The sequence below is a fragment of the Sitophilus oryzae genome, unplaced genomic scaffold, assembly GCF_002938485.1.
Source record: "Sitophilus oryzae breed Bouriz unplaced genomic scaffold, Soryzae_2.0 scaffold_1396_pilon_pilon, whole genome shotgun sequence".
NCBI lineage: Eukaryota > Metazoa > Arthropoda > Insecta > Coleoptera > Curculionidae > Sitophilus > Sitophilus oryzae.
In genome coordinates, this window is record NW_022146055.1 from 9,969,480 (window position 1) to 9,990,488 (window position 21,009).

The window sequence follows — 21,009 nt, forward strand, 5'->3', positions numbered from 1 at the left end:
ATACCTTATATTTACGGTAGTATTTGTTTATTCATAATGTTCCTGATAGTGATATTGTTATTGTAATTGACAATAAAAATAAAATTATTCTAGGCCAGTGATATAAGGTTTAAAGTTTAAATAGCTCTCGTCAATCATAATTTTCCATAAATATATAAAATTTTATTTACTATGGAAAGCGTGTGAATAAACTATTAGAAGTTATAATTATATGCGTAATAAAACATTTCAATTACAAAATATACAAAAATAATCTCTCGAATATAAGTATAATACGCACAAAAATTAATACTGTACATACAGTATGAATATTAAATCAAATAAATTTTTTGAATATATCTGTATATACCTTTTGCAATACAGTTAATTTCAATCAATTTAAATTCTAATTCTAAATTTTAAATCTAAATTATATGATTCCAGACTTTATTAGTAGTTGGGGGGGGGGGGGGGGGGTTGATATAGAAATTACACATTACATTTAACCATAACACCACCAAATGGTCTAAAACAAGATATTAATACGCAAAATATAGAGAGCCCTATAGCAAAGAACTTGCGTAGCTAGTATATTATCTGTGCCTAGGGTATTTACATTTCATTTAACAACCAATTTCATTTAACCCAATTATTTTCAGTAATTATTAGTCTTCAGCAAATTACATAGCCTTAAAGCAAAAGATTGTTAAAAGCAAGGAAGGTATTATCTTTCTTATGGCATCTTTTAGCTTAAATGAACGTGTTATAATAAAGAGATAAACTATCCAATTACTATAACAATATATGCAAATCTCTTTATACTAGAACAATATTATAATTATAAATTATAAAATCAATTTTGTGATAAATAATGTCGATTCTTTGTATAATCTTGAAAGTATTAAGTTAAAAAAATAAAACTATGATCAGTTTGCATTTATCTATACGAATAAAAGAAAATACTGATATTTAAAAAGCATACTTCCTCTAAGATGTGAGACCTTGTCGTTGGTGAGAAAGCACCTAGTCAGGTGCTAGGGGGAATTCCCCCTGACACTTTGGCAACACTGGGAACTTTATCAATGCAAGTTCCCACCAATCCCAAAGAAAACAACAGGAGCAGCGGCTAACAAGTGCGCGAGATCAGCCTCCACAAGTGGCAGACAAGCTATATACAACCCCCTCTAGTAAGGATCGGGAGCCTACTTCTAGAACCAGCAAGTGACACAAGCTACTGTTTCTGATAATCTCGTTCGTAATTTTCGATTTCGATATACATTGATATACCGGGCGCGTCTCAAAAGTGGCTCACCCATCATAACTTTTTTATTTTTTCAGATAAAACAACGAGATTTGGTACGTTAGTATATGACATAAATTAGGATTGATTGACATACTCAATGGTTTTCGGTCACTTCCGGTTTCAGAAATGACTACAAATTTTGATTTTTAAATGGCATCCTTAGTATATATCTACTTTATTCGATAGAAAATGACACTCTGAATAGAATGGCATATCATGTTTTTAACACAGCCGTGGCATTCTATATTGAAAAATAAAATACAATTTGTTTTTGAGCGAATATGCTGAAAGTTGACATATGATATGTCATTCTATTCAGAATGTCATTTTATGTCGAATGAAGTAAAAATGACCAGGGTGTCATTTAAAAATCAACAGTTGGTGAGACAGGAAGTGACCGAAAACAATTAAATACGTCAATCAATAGTAATTTATGTCATATACTAACATACCAAATAATCTGGGTTTTTAACTAAAAAATATAAAAGTTACAGGAATGAGCCACTTTTGAGACGCACCCGGTATATAAGTCTTTTTACTGTTGGTCTTGTTATGATTTTGAGTAAAACTTTGAGGCTATGTTACGAGATGATAGATACAGAGCGCAGATGCAGAAAAAAATGCAAACTTTAAGATAGGAACAAAGAAACTTCACGGTTTTTTCTGACATTTTGATTTAAGCAAAATAAAACACATAGCATAGTATCATCAGCTGATGATTATAAACAGTTTATAATCATCTGCTGATGATGCTAACATGGTTAGCGAAACGCGCGTCCAGTGTAAAAGTAAAAGTGTTTTGGTGTATTGTGGTGATTTAGTGTTTTATTTTGCTGTGTAACACCTAAGGTTCCAACCCTCAACTGTAATTTTGATTTAAACAAAGATTTTTTAGCGCAAGCCTAATCAAATTAGGTACATCATCAAGAGATCTTAGAATTTTCTAACAATAAATTTAAAATAAATAAATGATATTACCTCAAAAATACTTCCAGCAATCCCATGAAGAGCATGAACTGAGCTCCGCCGCATGTAGCAGCTAGAGTCGGCCCTGGTTGTGTTACAGGGCAGTTACAGGTGACCATCCTCACCCGCTTTATTAGGTAGTTTTCTTCTGAAACAAATATTAAAAAAGGTAAATTATTTAATTTTTAATGGGGATATATTCTTAATCGATCACAAAAATTGATAATGCCTTTGGTTAATGATGGGTATCCGAAGAATCCAGTGAATAAGAAATTAATTAAGTATTTAATTAAAACAATACTTTTATACAGGGTACGGCAACAGTGCGTCGGGTATCTGTAGCTCCTAGAATAAAAAAAACTTGGGAATTTTGTTTAAGTGCAAACCTAAAGTATGTACGAGGATGTATTTCAGGGAATAACTTTTATAAGATGACTCAAAAAAGTGTGAGTGGATCGGGATGATTTATTAAATGGAATACCCTGTATATTATTGCATTTTTGGTTTCCTTTCAGATCACTTTACATGATCCTAAGATAGGAGTAAATATAATTCGATAGTTTAAGAGATATTAATAAATACATAAAAAATATCTATTTTTCAGTCTTTCTATAAACAATTATTAAACATACAAGAACAGTCTTTGAAATCAAAACTATATTAGGTATTTACTTTAGATAGCCTGTACTTACTTTGTCATAAATATGGTAATCGTAAATCATAGAGGATGTTCAAAATTCTAGGCTAAACTTTGTAAAATATAAAATAATTTTTCTTCATTTTTTTTTAAATACAGCACCCTGTATATTATTTTTTCAATAGATGGAGAATTAAAAAACAAACATTTTTTCAAAACGTTCATTTTTAACTTATTTTAAAGTTTCGCAGATATTCGCGGTTTAATACTTACCTAATATGGCATTTTCCAGAGTAATTTTTTTCAAACCCACCCAATTATTTTTCTATTGTATTTTACCGTTGAAAGAGCTATATGAATTAATATTGTGTGTATGTGCGAAACTATAAAAAATGTTCGTTTTTTAATTCTTCATCTTCAAAGATAAAATTGTGTTTGTTTGAAAATATAAGACAAGATCTGGCTTTCTGCTTTAATCATTTTCATCGGAAGACTGGGTTACCCTGTATTGTTTAGCTGTGTTTTATTGTTAGTTTAAATTTTTTTACCTATTTTTTACCTAACTAAAGCTTTTCAGTTTACGACATTAGTCTAGGTCGTGACAGAAAGTTTGCAAAGATGACTACAATACTGTTTTTGTACAATTTATTTACATCAAGTTTGTGTTGCGCTTTGCTTGCGATGGTACCATTACCATTACTTAACTGAACTGGCAGTTTTTCGAAATGTCTCACACTAAAATATATGCATAATGCTGTGTCTTCGTGACATTGTAATTTCTAAATCGCTCAGTTAAATATAAAGCCGGTGATATTTATGTATCTACTTTATCATTTGTTATAAAATGCATTGTAAATCAACCCACTGAATATCAAACAGGGCAACAGGGAGATCAAAAAACAATATTTATTTATATTTTTTAATATTTTTTTATACCGGGTGCGTCTCAAAAGTGCCTCATCCCTATAACTTTTTTATTTTTTCAGATAAAAAATCGAGATTTGGTATATTAATATATGGCATAAATTAGGATTGATTGACGTATTCCGTTGTTTTCTGTCACTTTCTGTTTCACCGGAAATGACTACAACTTTTGATTTTTAAATGGTACCCTCGGTGTTTTACCAACAAAACATTGAGGGTTTGATTCGATAGAAAATGATACTCTGAATAGAATGACATAACATATGTCAACTTTTGACATTTTCGAATATGGTTTATTTGAAATTAAACATGCGATTCATAACGACAATTTGACTCGAAATACGAAGTGTATGGTACCAAATTATTCGTAAAAAAATGCTTTTTCCAAATATGCGAATGAGCCACCCTCGTTCTATTTGAAAAAAAATGAGATATGACTAAAAATACGATTTGGACATCTTTTAACCGGCCAGGACAAGATACGAATAATATTAGACGATCAAACGTATTTTTCTAAGCCTCCTTGATTAAAAATTAGTGTTTTTAACGCAGCCATGGCACTCTAGATTGAAATTTAAAATTCAATTTTGTTTTAAGCAAAAATGTCAAAAGTTAACATATGATATGTCATTCTATTTAGAATGTCATATTCAATCGAATAAAGTAAAAAAAAAATACCGAGGGTGCCATTTAAAAATCAAAAGTTGTAGTCATTTCCGGTGAAACAGGAGAAGTGACAGAAAACAATTGAATACGTCAATCAATCCTAATTTATGTCATATTATACTAACATATCAAATCTCATTTTTTTTATCTGAAAAAATAAAAAAGTTATAGGGCTGGGCCACTTTTGAGACGCACCCGGTATAATCGTTAAAATCGTTGTTTAAATTCAAGCCTATGTGGATTTTTTAAAAAATCGAAAGAAATAAAATTGAAATATTTCACCTGTTTCTTCAGTAAAGTCATTTAACAGATAACAATTCTATTAAAAATTTTGCAACGCATTGATTACTGTAACATCTGTTATTGTTTCTATTACAAGACTACTATTTATGCAGCATTTATTTAAGTGTAACAGAGTATTATAAACTTAGAACTCTTTAGCTCATTCTATTTTTAATCGATTTCTCAAATATAAATCATGAAGTAGCATTCCCTTCAAAATAGTTTTTGCACATAATAATTTAATTAAAGGTTTTCTCTCGTTCTTCAAAATGTCAGAAAAGTTTTAATGTTTCCTTATGTGTTACTAAGACATGGCCTTGAAACTATATTCGAAATATCACGAATATCTCTACCCCGAACATGCCGAGGGATTTGTAAAATGTTAAGTCACTTCATCATGGGAGATAAGACAGGTTGTCGTCTGTCTGCAGCATTATCGATGAAGAACTATTAAGTAGAAAGGATGCATTTAAATAATATGTCAATTTAGAAAAAAATATGCTTAATAAAAAAGGAAGTAAATACAGTTTGGAATGCTATGTTGAAATCGTTATCATTCAAATAAATCTTCTTATGGTGTTGCAGCATGATCCGTTAAACCAATCAAAATTAGCATTTTTAATAAAAATAAAATGGTAAGAGAAAAAACAAAGGCGTAGTTAATATACTGTAAAATACAGGGTGGGCCACTGAAAACTTACAATGGCTATAATTTTTAAACCAAAAAAGATATCAAAAAAATAAAAAATACCGTTTTATATAATATCGAGGGGGAATACATATGACAGACAGACAGACAGACCGACACCATGAAGATATTTTGTATTTAGGTCATTTATGACCCAAATAACTCATTTTGAGTGAAATTAAAAAAAAACTTTTTTTGCCGATGTTAATAGCCTACCATACCTGTTGGTATGATCGGCTAAAATATTGTTTTATCTATAATAGGTAGCTTTCTTTTCAGTGCAATGACTATAATTCTTAAACCAAAAAAGATATCAAAAAAATAAAAAAACCGTTTCTATAATATCAAGGGGGAATATATGTATATGAGGTATTTTTTGAACCACCCCGACCTACCCCTTAGACGGCACCCCTACTCACTTGAAAATCTTAAATAGCAACACCCCATTTGTGGCGCCTTTTTGGAAAGCCCATTAAACGATGATCATAAAGTTTTTAGCGTGAAATTGAAAAACTACCCCTTACACGAAAAATTAGGTGGACATTAATAAAAAAAGTGATTTTGGGACCCAGCTAAATTAGTCAGATGAGGTATTTTTCAAACCATTCCGACCCACCCCTAGGTGCCACCCCCTCACTTCTAATCTCATCAATGCCATTTTGAAATTATTGCCATTTTGAAGCTAAAAATAAAAAATGTAGATATTAAAAAGGGCAACACAAAGATGTTTTACTAATCGTTCAGCCTAATTTTGCGATAACGCAAATTCTTCCTTATCATCTATTTTTTTACTTTCAACAAATAGGAGTACATTTTCAATACTCTTCTGACAGATGTTCGAGGTATACCTGTGATTGATGCGATCTGGCGTGTTGATGCTTCTGGATTGACCGATAACTGACCAATAACTTCCATCTGCATTTCTTCATTCAGTACTCTGGGCCCTGTCCTTTTTTTATTTTTGACGGATCCAGTTTCTTGAAACTTTAGAATCAAATCTCTAACATAAACGTAACATAACCGTTTCCAAATAGTACATACCTTCAGCACCATAAAGAAAAACTATTTGAATTCTTTCTTCCACAGTATAAACCATTTTTCTTTCAAATAAGCGAATCAAATAAAGGTTTAAAATAACACCAAATTTGCAAACGATTGAAAATCGATAGAAGACAGTGCAAAAAACGCAAAGATTTTTTAAGAAAACGTTTTAAGATTCCTGTTTGTTGAAAGTAAAAAAATAGATGATAAGGAAGAATTTGCGTTATCGCAAAATTAGGCTGAACGATTAGTAAAACATCTTTGTGTTGCCTTTTTTATCATCTACATTTTTTATTTTTAGCTTCAAAATGGCAATGGTTTCAAAATGGCATTGATGAGATTAGAAGTTAGGGGGTGGCACCTAGGAGTGGGTCGAGGTGGTTTGAAAAATACCTCATTTGACTAATTTAGCTGGGTCCCAAAATCACTTTTTTCATTAATGTCCATCTAATTTTTCGTGTAAGGGGTAGTTTTACAATTTCACCCTAAAAACTTTATGATCATCGTTTAGCATTTTTAATGGGCTTTCCAACAAGGCGCCACAAATGGGGTGTTGCCATTTAAGATTTTCAAGAGAGTAGGGGTGCCGCCTAAGTGGTAGGTCGGCGTGGTTTAAAAAATACGTCATATATATTCCCACTTCATATTATAGAAACGGTTTTTTTATATCTTTTTTGGTTTAAGAATTATAGCCATTGTAAGTTTTCAGTGGCCCACCCTGTATATCTATTTCTGCACTGAAAAGAAAGCTACCTATTATAGATAAAACAATATTTTAGCCGACCATACCAACAGGTATGGTAGGCTATTAAGATCGGCAAAAAAAAAAGTTTTTTTGGTTTTAATTTCATTCAAAATGAGTTATTTGGGTCATAAATGACCTAAATACAAAATATTTTCACGGTGTCTGTCTGTCTGTCTGTCCGTCTGTAACACGATAACTCAAAAACCGCTAAACCGATTTTAACCAAATTTGGGACAAAAATACTGTGGCACCCGAGAATCTGGCCATTAGTTTTGGTGGGGGTGGGGGGTTGGTAAGGGGGTATGGGAGGGGGTTCAAAATTTTAAAAAATCGTAACTCCAAAATTACAGTAGCTAGCGAAACGCGGTTTTCAATATAAGATTAGGAATAATATTTGCAACAAAATTTGTAATAACATCAAAATCGAAGTCGCAGTTTTTGAGATAAAAAAAATATCAAGTATGGGCGGCTATACGTGCCTCCCGGCGCCAATTTTTTATTTTGAACTTATAACTATAAAAATGTATTACAATCTTCTTTAGACCCACTGTCAATAAACGTCATTAAAAAATAAAGAAGAGTACGGGCCAAGTGATGACGTCTAGGGCTTCACCTCGCCAAAATCATTGTCATTCTCCAGCCGTCTATGACGCCGTTTTTTTCGAATCCTATGATATAATAACCATTAAAATTTAAAGAACCAAGCGTTTTAATTAATTATGTAATTTATTCAAAATAATCTACAAATATTAAGAAATTATTAGAGGTTAAGCAAATTTATATAACAGAGAAAACAGTGATGAAGAAGTTTTTGCAAGATATATTTTGCATGAAATAAACATATTGATTTTTTAAATATGTTGTTGGTAAAACAAAATGTGAAACCGTGTTTCATACTTGTGGTCAATTTGTCCTAAATATCATGTTTCATACATGACATTTTTTTCAGATATTATTATTGATACAATAATTGATTCGCTTGAGTATCTACATATATAAAACGATGTACTTAAACAGCCGTTAAATGGTAGCCTACTAAAATGCCGTTAATAGATATTGTGACGTCGTTCATGTCGGCGGAAAGTAATGCCTAGCCATAAGCATATTGCAAGAGCACCTGTGGCTCCGTGGCTGTGGCCAAAGAATATTATAGTTCTGTGGCTATCGGTTCGTGAGCGAATGGTCCGGGGTTCAAATCTCACGCTGACTAAGACTTTTTTATATTTTCTTTTGCTTATAGCGTGATCTTATTGCACTGGTTTCACTCTTTTTGGTTGGATTGGTTTAGTTATTGACGGGTTGGTTAGCGTGATTATTTGGAGGGTGTTAATTCATTGGTTAGTTGGTTATTTGGTGGGGTTGGTTGGTTTTTGCTAATTTATATTTGTTTTTTAAATTTTTTTATCAGTGTCGAGGTTAGTTGCGTTGGTTAAGTTGGTTATTTGGTGGGGTGGATAGCGTTGGTTAGTCCTTATAAAATTCCTATATTTCATAAAGCCGTCAAGTGCGTCACATCGACGATGTCATACCTATTAACGGCATTTTAGTAAGCTACCGTTTAACGGCAGTTTAAGTACAGCCTATATAAAATGCTAATGTTTATCTGTGTCGTCTCTACTGAAGTAACGACTTGCTTTAGAAAGTTGCTTGTTTTACTAAAAGATAGCTAATTGGCTCTTCTAAAAACTGTCGTCGCCGGATTTTTTGTTTTTCGTTTAATTAAAAAAAATAAAGTATTTTTTCTCCTGATATCGTGGCGGATGCGCCAGGCTTCAACTAGTCTAATATAAATAGATATCAAATCTTTTCATTTAAACTGATTTCGATTTTTAACATATTTCGACATCATGTTATTTATTTTTTGAAGGAATAATGCTAGACACGCAAATGCATTAATTTTTGCTTATCGATGTAAGTTCAAATAGTTATATTCCAACGGATACAATTATTATATCTTGGCAAAAAATCATATAATTGGGCATATATTACCAATCAAGTATCGATTTCTTCGTTGGACAGTGTTTGAAATAATTTACACCTTAATATTTTGAATTGATAATTCAAAAATATATGTATTTAGATTAAAAAATTGCATTTAGAAGGTAGTAGAAATCGGTTATTTAGTATTATTTATTAGTATTTCTATTGTAACATATTTGTAATATACCACATTGCACTACATTGAAAATATTGTGTTGTTGCTTACACTACAGGTTACTCATCACTCTGCTCATATCTGAGAAAAGTTAGAGTAAGGGGGGGGGTTAATTATTGAGACCTTAAAGATCTATTGTGTCCACCTTTCTTGAGTTATAGCTCATCATACAGTCTCTAACTCATCATACATGGGGTCTTCTTGTTGTAGGGTAGTTCCCATCCTCCTCTAAAAACAGATGTTTATTAATTTGCCTCCTTGCCCTTCACAGCAATGGTTAAAGTCAAAAATTGGTGATGAACTCTGGAGCACTCTAAACTGCAATAGTCTGTTTAATAACATTATTTTTAGCACATCAATTTTACTTCCAAATTCTACTGCAAACTTCGAGGCAAACTCGATTTCGGGATCGACTTTAATATGTAAAATAACCTGCTTTTGTAAAAAGCAAGTAACTTTACAAATAAAATATCATCTTTCTACAAAAACCACAAAAACAAGAGTTACAAACGCACGCTTGGTGAGCTCAAATTTTCACACTTAACACAAAAACACACTTGATAAAGCATTTTGATATAACAAATAAATTCTTTATATCAAAAATTAGTAATAATCGCAGTGTTAAATCAGAGGTAAGCAATAATTTTTCAAATACCTCTGAGGCACAACCAAAAATAACTTCATTTCTAAAAAAGCCTTCTACCGAGCCTTCTACGGAAAATACCGAGGAAATTATAGAGGCATGCAAACCCTCATGTAGCAAAATTGTACCCCCTAATCTACTATGTGAAGTTCCCTGTACTCAAAGAAATCCTAATGTAAAAATACTAGACTGCGTAATTATCCCCCCAACTAAACGAGCCTCGGAACTACCCTTATCAGCCGCCAGTTTAGGCATAACATCCACAAGCAATAATAATTATCTCCCCGATGTTACCCCTTTACTACCATTATCAGCTGTCGCTTCAACCTTACCGTCAACAAGCAATAATTCAATTTCGAAGTCTACAAAATACAGCCGCTCGCAAAGGTATAAAAGAAAAATTGAAAAGTTTCAGTATAATCAACCTCTTATAACCAACTTTATTTCGATATTATTACTCTTAAGGAAAATGGAGAAATATCGAAAGCTCTTAAGGAAACGATAATGGCTTGTCTAAATGAACCCGAAAATGAACCTGATAAGAATAAGCCAGAATCAATGCCAGCAAACAAATTTTTAAACATGTTGCTTAAGACAGACTAATTTGGTATTTTTGGTTCTAATTTGGTATTTTTTTTGGAAATAATTTGGTATTTTTGGTATTTTTTTCCCAAAATTGGTATTTATTGTATACCATTTTTGACAGCGGTTTGCCCCTCGACTTTTACAGAGCCCCGCATGTAGAAGTAAGGGAGACGAGAATGGGTTCTCCCCTGGTGCCCCAAGGTTGAGACTAGTAGAAGCTGGTTTTCTATTTAGTCACGCTAGAACCTGATCCCGCCATCAGGTTTTTGGTGAGGTTGTCTCCTCTTGGTCTGGGTGGTTAAGCTAAGACCTCCCAAACTCTCTGCCAGTGATACATGACCATAGACAGTAGAGAGTGCTTGGTATGACGGACAGGGTAGTCCTATCCGGCCTCGTTATACGACTTGGTGCAATTCCCTGGCCACGACACTACATCCAGGAACAAGACAATGAGATGCTCCTTAAGGAGGGTCCACATTTAGTAACATGTTATATAACATTGCTATTTAAAGGGACGGCCCACACTTGCTATATAACACTGCTATATAGCAAAGTTATATAACATGTTACATATTTTTTAGTCATATTTAGCAAATTTCGATGCTATATAACTTGCTAGATGTTATCCATTTGTAGTCGGTAAAGATCAAAAGATGTTGTGCAACACTGCTATTGTAACATGACGCGTCCACACTTGCTAAATTTCTAGTTTAGCCGCTCATATTTTCAGGGACGTGCGCGACAGAATCTTAGTGTGGTGAGCTGATATTGGTTTGTTTATTTACTGGCCAATAATACCGTATGATCGAAAAAAAAATGTGTCTAGTCGGCCTCCCGTCCAGTTGGCTTGGACATAACGATCGATGACATTCCCCATATAATTTTCCATATAAAATGACAGCGATCTTCATTTCGTAGTATTTATTTGGAAAGAGAAAAAGTTAAGAAAAAAATGCGTGATCTAATAGGTCAGTTCAGAGGGAACAAAAGAAATGCAAGTCAGGTACTGGTTTAGACGAAATGGATAATTCAAAATGGTTTGCTTTTAAGTTATTAATGTTTTTAAAAGACAGAAACACACCACGAGAAACAGCCGATGCAAGTATTGAAAAGATAAGCTAATCGAGTTCAACTATATCTAGATCTTGCTGGCAGACTCAAAACCGCCTTTTTCGACTTTCTTGGACCCTCCTTAACAAGTTACATATAACATGTTAAAAAACCGGAAGCCGTCCACATTATAGTTTTCGTAATCCTGAATCGTTTTGACGAGAAAGAGGTTCTGCTCGCAGCAGCGGCGTGCGTAATTACTTTTGAAGAAAGAGAAAGAAAGTCGAGAAAAAAGCGGGTTTGAGTCCGCAAGATCTAGATATAGCCGAACTCAATTAGCTTACCTTTTCCATACCTGCCCCGGCTGTTCTCGTGGTGTTCTGTCTTTTAAAAACATTATTAATAACTTAAAAGCAAACCATTTTGAATTATCCACTTCATCTAAACCAGTACCTGATTTGCATTTCTTTTGTTCCCTCTGGAACTGACCTATTAGATAACGCCTCGGATAACGCATTTTTTTCTAAACTTTTTCTTTCTCCAAATACTTACTTCTTGCAATTTTTAACCATGCATCATGTTTTTTTTTATTTCACTTTTAATGAGGTACTACGGATATCCCATAACACTGTATGATCTCTATACAACTTAAGTACTTGACAAGTCTGCTCTTGATTCTACTCCGCTAATATAAGAACTATACGATCGAAAAAAATGGCGTCAGCTATGGCTATGAAATTAAGATCGCTGTCATTCTATATGGAAAATTATATGGGGAGTGTCATCGATCGTCATGTCCAAGCCAACTGGACGCAGTTTTTTTCGATCTTACGATATTATTGACCAGTAAATAAACAAACCGATAACAGTTCACCACACTAAAATTCTGTCGCGTACGTCGCTGAAAATATGAGCGGCTAAACTAGAAATTTAGCAAGCCTGGACGCATTGTTTCATGTTACAATAGCAGTGTTGTACAACATCTTTTGATCTTTACCGACAACAAACGGATAACATTTAGCAAGTTTTACTCAGTTGGTTCTGACTCGGTTGGCTAGATTTTGCCACGCCCACTCGGTGCCCACTGAGCAAGTATATAAACGCTCAACTTGTAGATTGTACTTTAGTTTATAATCATCTGCTGATGATGCTAACATGGTTAGCGAAACGCGCGTCCAGTGTAAAAGTAAAAGTGTTTTGGTGTATTGTGGTGATTTAGTGTTTTTATTTTGCTGTGTAACACCAAAGGTTCCAACCCTCAACTGTAATTTAAGTTATATAGCAGCGAAATTTGCTAAATATGACTAAAAACATGTAACATGTTATATAACTATGCTATATAGCAGTGTTATATAGCAAGTGTGGACCGTCCTTTAGACCTAGCTAAAGTGCCAGAGAGGATTTCCCTAGCACCTGACTAGGAGCCTCCCCACCAACAACAAAGTCTCGCATCTTTTACAGGAAGGAATTAAACATATTTATTTAAATAAAAATATAACCGTTTTAAATAAAATAATGTCTTATTTTATTAATCTTAGTCTTACTCTAAATTTATGTCCCTAAATTTTATGACAGATTAAAAAATATATTTCATTAAATCATTTTAAATAAATAATCATCATTTTCACTTGTTTCAGTTTACTGTAATCTGAACATTTTATCTACTGTTGTAACAGTATCCCATTCATTATTCTTTTTCAAACAAAATAGTTGCAAAATGTTTCAAAACCACTTGCGGCCGTCTTTTAGGATCTATTGTTCGGCAAGAATATTCTCTGAAATTCACAATTTTTCTCCATTATATAACGTCCATCGAATTTTCTTCTCGATATGCGATAATAAGCACGCTGCAACAAATTGATCCACAAATTAAAATATTAAGCGTGACATTCGAAAATACGTAGCGTTTATGCTTGACAGAGCAGAAAATTTGTAATAAATCCTAAACTTGACCTTATAGTTTTATAAATATTTGTTGCATTTACGGCCGCATAACAATTTCACACGATGCTATTTAATGATAATAAATACTTGATTACTGGCATTTAACGATTTTTTTTCACATTGTTTGAACTTGCACGTTTAATATTAAAGGGAAATGAGATAATAGAAGGATGTTTAATATTACAAGCACAAAACTTTCGCGCTTTGTAAATTCCTGATGGTTTGAAGACATACATATTGTACCCTGTTTTACGACTCACCAATCCACTTATTTTACTAAAAAAAGTTTAATATAAGTTTTAATATTTTTTAAGTTAACTATATGGCTGAGTTTATATACAGGGTGAGTATTAAATACGTGCAAATATTTTCAGAGCTGATAGATCTCGATGAACAAACCATATTTTCTCTTTGCCGTTTTCAAATAAATCCAAAATAACCGAGTTATTTTAACTTGAAAATGTCCAAAAAAAAATGATTTTTTGCTAAAATTTTGACTTTTATTCATTAAAGATTCACCCTGTAAAACTTATTTAAGATTCACCCTGTATATATTTATTGCGCGATGAGCATGTAGAATGTTTAGGAGGGGAGTTAATCACCGCGACCTTACAGACCTATTGTGTGTTCGCCTTTCTTGAGTTATAACGAGTTATAACTCATCATACAGGCTCAAGGCTTTAACAAAAGCCAGTATCTGAGACGGCTCCACAGAGGCCAGCTCTCCATCCTCGACATCAGCCGTACCAAAGTTCATGGCACGAATGGTCGTCGTCTCGGCGCACTCAGTGATAGGTGTTCTGGTGTTTCCCATTTTCCCACAAAATCTGCATTCGCCAGTTGTTTCTCAGTTTCAGCCTCTACTGAGGTGTTCGTTGAGGAGACAGTGTCCTGTTAGAAACCCTGTGACAATCCTCGAAGATTGTTTTTACTTAAATCAAGGAAAACTCTTGCTTCTCGGTCATAAGTTCTAAGGAATTTTTTCGATGTCTTAGGACTGCTTGAGGACACCCATTCGAAGTTACGGATGGAGTCTTTCAGACTTTCTGTAGTTCCGGCTTTCAGTTGGTTCCGTTTGGAAAAACAGAACGGTTCTGGTCCAGTTAGTGGAGGTTCGCTTCTTTCTAGCTAGATCATTTGCTTTTTATTGCTTTCATCCCTTTGGTGAGTAGGCACCCAGAGTAGGAGGACTTTATTTTCTTTGTCTAATTTGTTGAGCTTCTAGGCACTTCTTTTGGCCAACTTCGAATTGATGGTTACTGAGTTGATCGCGTTAAGTGCTGCTTGACTATCGGATAGGATGGCAATTTCCTGTTTTCGATAGTTCCTATCTAAGATAAATTGTACGCATCTTTCGATAGCGCAAATTTCTGCCTGAAGGATACTGGGGTAGGTGCCCATTGATTCGGAGTATTCGGTTTTCGGCCCAAATACTCCTATCCCTGTCCCTGCTTTGGTTTTGGAAGCATCAGTACACCACGTGACGTATTGTCTTTTATATGCTGAGTAAGCGTTTCTTTCTTCCAATCCTTTTTATTACTCAATACTACAGTGAGGTGTTTCTCAAAGTTGTAAATTCTTGGTATGTCATCCACTGGGAATTGGAGAAGTGGAATTTTCTTCTGAAGGGTGTTCCAAGCCCCTGACCTGACAATTCTCCCAGTACTGTTTCCGTCAGTAACCATTCTAATCATTGTCGCATTGGCATAACTACCGACGACAATGTGCAGTGGTGTTAGGTCTAGAATGACCTCCATTGCTGCTGTTGGACATATTCTCATGGCACCTGTGATGCAGATACATGCCAGTCTCTGTACTTTGCACAGGTTTTGCCTTGCTGTACGTTGCTCTAGTTTTGTATACCAAGCAACTGCTCCATAAGTAATCATGGGTCTTACTATCATGGTATCCATCCAGCGCAAAATGTTAGCTATTTCCCGTCAGTCTTTTGCATATCATGAGAGCCTTTGTGGCTTTGCTGGTAATGTTCTTAATATGCCTGTTCCAGAGAAGTTTACTATCCAGGGTTATTCCCATATATTTCACTTCTTGTGATGGTAGTATTTCCTTTCCATCTAGATGGATTCTTTCAAACTTCGCTTTCTGGTGAATGGCACTACTGCAGTTTTATCTTTGTTAATACTCAGCCCGACAGTCCTGCATCATCTCTCAGCGATGCGGAGTCCTCTTTGGATAATATCACACAGGGTGCCTTCATGTTTCCCCCGTGCAATGATGACTATGTCATCTGCGTACTCTATGCAGTGTATTCCCGCTAGAGTTAATTCTTCCAGTAGTTCATCCACTACCAAGCTCCACAGTAGGGGGGAAGTCACTCCACCTTGTGGAGTTCCTTGCGTTGTTTTAACAACTACAGTTTCGGTACCTATCTCAGCCTCTGCTGTTCGTGTTGAGAGCATTTCCCCCTCTTGTTTCAAGAGATTGCTTGACCACCTTGTGAGGTATATTGTCAAACGCCCCTGCAATGTCCAAGAAGGCACAAAGTGCTGTTTCTTTGCTAGCTCAGTTAACTGGTACAGAGCAGTTTCTGTGGATCTGCCCGCTCTAAATGCATGCTGACTATCGTGCAGTGGTTTAACCTGTAGATGATTTATTCTAATATGGTTGTCCACTACTTTTTCCATCGTTTTTAATATGAACGATGTGAGACTAATAGGCCTAAATGATTTGGGGTTAGCCCAGTCAGTTTTGCCTATTTTGGGTATGAAGATGACTTTCGCTCTTCTCCAGATGGTTGGTATATATCTCATCGCTAAGCTGCTTCTTGTAATGTTTAAGAGATGGAGTGTAGCTATTTCCTGACCCTTCTTTAGAAGGGCTGCGAGGATTGTGGGGTTCGGTCGGAGCTACTTGTGTATCAATAGATATGCTACCTGGAAAGTGTGCATGAAGTAGGAGGTTAGCTCTCTCTTCATCTCCTTCCGTGTAGCTTCCGTCAAGTTTCTTAAGTGCCATGTTGGGGATGGGCCCATTCTTGGCCATAGCTTTGTGTAGCCTAGCTGCATAAGTAGTTGAAGTGATGTTTTCCCAAAAGCATCTGAAGTCAGACCGCTTTGCCCTTCTAATCTCCTTATTATACTCAGTTAATTTCTCGGCGTAGAGCTGCCATTCGCCGCTGGGTTTGGCTCTGTTGAAGAGTCTTCGGACCTCCGATCTAAGATTAGCCAGCTTTTTGTTCCACCAGGGCATCTACTACCTAAGTTGCCATATTATCAAGAAATTGTTACAAACTAAAACAATTTCTATTTTTTTTCAAAAAATTCCAAATTTTCAATTTTTTCCCGAAAAAACCTTATAATTGTGTTTCTGGGGTCAAAATATACTTCTTCTTCTTCTTGCAGTGCCGTGCCTGTCTTCAGGCGTTGGCGATCTCCATGACAATTTTGTTGAATAAGTCTTTACATTTTGCTGCATGAAACAGCCCCTCTACCTCCAGACCGGCCCAATTTCGTATGTTTCCCAGCTATGACAGTTTCTTTCGACCAATTCATCTTCTACCTTCGACTTTTCCTTGAATGATCAAACGAGGAACATAGTATTTGGTGCCTCGCATTATGTGCCCGAAGTAGCTAACCTTTCTGGCCTTTATGGTGGTTCCCGATCTTTATTGAGCTGTCCAAGAACTTCTTTGTTGTTTGTATGTTTGGTCCAGGAATTATTAAGGATTCTCCGGTAGAACCACATTTAAAAGCTTCTATTTTATTTATATGCTTGACTTTTAGCGTCCATATCTCGCATCCGTTGAGAAGAGTAGACCATATGTAACAACGCAGTGTTCGTAATCGGGTTTGCAGTGACAGGTTCCTATTAGTGAGCGTGGTATTCTATTTTTTGAATGTTTTTGCCCTATTTTAATTCTTGCCTTACCTCTTCGTATTTTTACTATTTGCCAGTTTCCTAAATATCTAAAATGTTGTACTTGTTCAATATTGTGTCCGCTGATTTTTATCGGGATTGGATTAATATTTATATTTTATATTAATACCCTATTTGGAACTAGCTTCATGTACTCTATCTAGCAGCGTTTGCAAGTCTTCGATGCTTTCTTCGACAATGGCGGTGTCGTCTGCGTACCTTACGTTATTTATGATCTCGCCTCCAATTATAACGCCTTCTGTTCTGCCGGATAAAGCCTCGTGAAAAATGTTCTCTGAATACAAGTTGAATAATAATGGTGACAAAACACACCCCTGTTTTACTCCCCGTTTTATTGGGATGTCAATACAATAAATTTACGGGATTAACCATTTTAGAACAAGCAATTTTTTTATGAAGAATGTCAATAATAAAAAAGTGTTTCCTGTTGTAAAGACACTCCGAGGACATACTGTAGATTGAAATTTGAAATACTATGTTTTAAACGAAAACTTATTTCATTCAGAATGTCCATTTTGTACAAAATAAAGTAAAAAAATACTCAGTACTATTTAAAAATTAAAGGTTGTAGTAATTTCCGGACACAAAATACAAGAAAATACATACCAAATCTGGTTCTTTTATCTGAAAAAATAAAAATTATAGTAGTGACTAGCTTTGAAAAATACCCGGTATACAGTGGAATATCACTTGCGGTTTAATAGGAAATGTATCTAAGACTTTTAAATAGCATCCCCTATATATCTCAGAATATTTTCATTGAGTTTAAAATGTTCTTTTCAACGATTGGTCACTTTTCAGTACCTATGCCAGAAATTCCAAGGCTAGTCAAGGCTAAACGAAGCAAAAATTATAGAAGTTAATTTTGTTAGGCCAGAAATCCGAAATATCCTATCCACTTTAACATATATTGAAAAAAAGCCTGGTATGATTTCCCCTGATGGTCACTAATTTCTTGGGGAATAAAAAATGATTACGTTACTTTGATTAAAGATACTGTCATCGTATCGTATAAAATAATGGGTTGCAATATATCTCTGAAAATTCATTTTCTACACTCACATTTGGACTTTTTCCCTGATAACATTTTTTGATCAAGACATATTAACTATGGAAAAAAGGTACCAGGTAACGGAATCCTTCCATGCTTGTGGAATCTTCTTCTTCTTCTCCCAGTGCAGATCCATTAATGGATGTTTGCGATAACATTTTTCATTGCTTCTCTGTTCCGGGCGGTGTGTATTAACGACTGTACATCGTGTAGCCGTGTCCACTGTCTAATATTCCTCAGCCAAGACATTTTCTTCCTTCCGATACCCCTCCGACCTTCGATTTTCCCTTCGATCAATAGATGCAAGAACTGATATTTTGGGTTTCGCATTATGTGCCGCAGGTATGCGGTTTTTTCCTTTTTAATCAATTCAAACAATTCACGCTCTCTGTCAAACCGTCTGAGTACCTAGTCATTTGTCAACCTAGCCGTCCAAGGTATCTTCAGGATTCTGCGATATAGCCACATCTCGAAAGCCTCCAATTTGTTGATGGTAGCTGCTTTCTATGTTCAACCTTCCATACCATAAAGGAGCACGGACGACACATAACACTTTACGAATGTTAATCTAAGGTTAAGGTCAAAATCAGAACTGACAAGTACTTTTCGAAACCTCAAGAATGCCTGTCGAGCTTGTTCGATGCGACATTTAATTTCCTTGTCTGATGTCCAATCTTCGAAGAGCCAGATACTTAAATTTATCTACTCTTTCTATGGGCCTTGTGTTAAATGTTAGGATGGACTTTCTAAACACATCTGGATTTTTGGATATTATAATAAATTTGGTTTTCTTGATGTTTATGTTTAAACCCATCGCTTTGCTCTGTTCTCCTACCTTGTTGATCAGTTGTTGTAAGTCGTGTATATTGTTTGCAATTAAGACCGTATCATCGGCGTAGCGGATATTATTAATCCGCACTCCATTAACTTTCACTCCCATTTCCACGTCCTCCAGAGCCTCTTGGAAAATAGCTTCTGAGTATACATTAAATAGGAGTGGAGACAGCACGCAACCCTGTCGCACCCCCCTTCTAACTTGTATAGGATTGGACATAGTATTGGACAATGTTATTTGTGCTGTTTGGTTCCAGTATAACTTCTCAATGCATTGAATGTCTTTATGATCTAGATCAAGTCTTTTCAGGAGCTACATTAATTTGTGGTGCTGTACGCGATCGAATGCCTTTTCGAAGTCTATGAAACACAGCACACATCCTTTCTCTAATCGTATCAGTTCTGGACAAGCACCTGTGTTGCAAATATCGCTTCCTTGGTACTTAACCCTTGCCTAAACCCCATTTGCGTATCGCTTATGTCCCTTTCACATTTTTTGTAAATTCTCTGGTGTATGATTTTCAGAAGTATTTTTAGGTTATGGCTCATCAGGCTGATAAGTCTGAGATCCTCACACTTTCCGGTATTGGTCTTCTTAGGCAGGGGTATAAAAGTAGAACGTAACCTTAGAAGATCCTTCAGAAATACTTCACAAAACGATTTCAAAAACACACCGAATTTAGAGTATCTAAAATATAAAAATATATATTTTTCATTTTATCAAAAATAAAATTAAAATACTTCTTGTTGATAACTACAACTAAGTTTTTATCTTCATTGATATTTTCGTATTCAACATGCCAAATTTAGCTAAGAAATGTGTCTTTTTATAAAAATACCACCAATAAACTAAAATTAGTAGTTGTCTAGTGTAATTAAACAAAAATCTGTTTTCTGTGCAGTTTTTTGTTGTTTTTTTTAAAAAATAAAATGGTTGTCTAGAAAGATATATGGGGTTGCACATTACCACCTTCTCCTCTAATGTTTTCACATGATTAATGTAATAAATATAATACTTAAAATCTATTTAGGTAAGGTAATTGTGAATGGGTTGATACTATGTAGAAATCACATATCTCTGCCTAAATTTAGTCGATTACTCCATATTAACGCAAACACCACAGTTAATCGACTGGGAACTGTTACACCAGCTATTGTGTTTTTAATCCATCACGATTTCTTTAGATATAATAGGATGCTGTGAAGGGAAATTACTGTTAATTTACAGATGAGCCATTATATATTATGTATGCAACAGCTAAACAAATTTGGGTTCCATTTGTGGACAAAATTAAAAGCTTTTAGTTTCATTAACAAAGTACACAAAATAAAAATTTTCGGTCTCGAGTATTTATTTAAGCATTTTTTAATTAAACGAAAAAAATATTGCGAAAATATACAACTTTTTAATTTTGTATATTTTTCTTCTTTATGATTTGCTAATTGATATAAAAGATTTATGCTTTATCAAGAAAATTAACCCGTAAGTTTACACCCAAACTTTCTGTTTGTACAGTGTATAATAACTGTTAATTTATTACCCTCCCAAATTTGTACATTAACTGTACATTAATGTACCATTTTGCGATTTTGCAAAGAAATGACAACACATATATTAA

General features: G+C 34.5%; 1 protein-coding gene across 2 annotated transcripts in view; it reads right to left on the bottom strand.

Annotated features, from left to right (window-relative positions):
• The window catches only part of LOC115876021 (glucose dehydrogenase [FAD, quinone]), a 121,500-nt gene that overhangs the window by 38,061 nt on the left and 62,430 nt on the right, over positions 1–21,009 (bottom strand). Inside the window, exon 2 of one of the 2 annotated variants that reach the window (XM_030891687.1) lies at positions 2,261–2,393. In XM_030891687.1, the coding sequence (XP_030747547.1) occupies positions 2,261–2,367 (107 nt within the window). In that variant the 5' untranslated portion in view covers positions 2,368–2,393. Of the gene's footprint in view, positions 1–2,260; positions 2,397–21,009 lie in introns of both variants that reach the window. The other variant, XM_030891686.1, reaches the window with a different exon arrangement.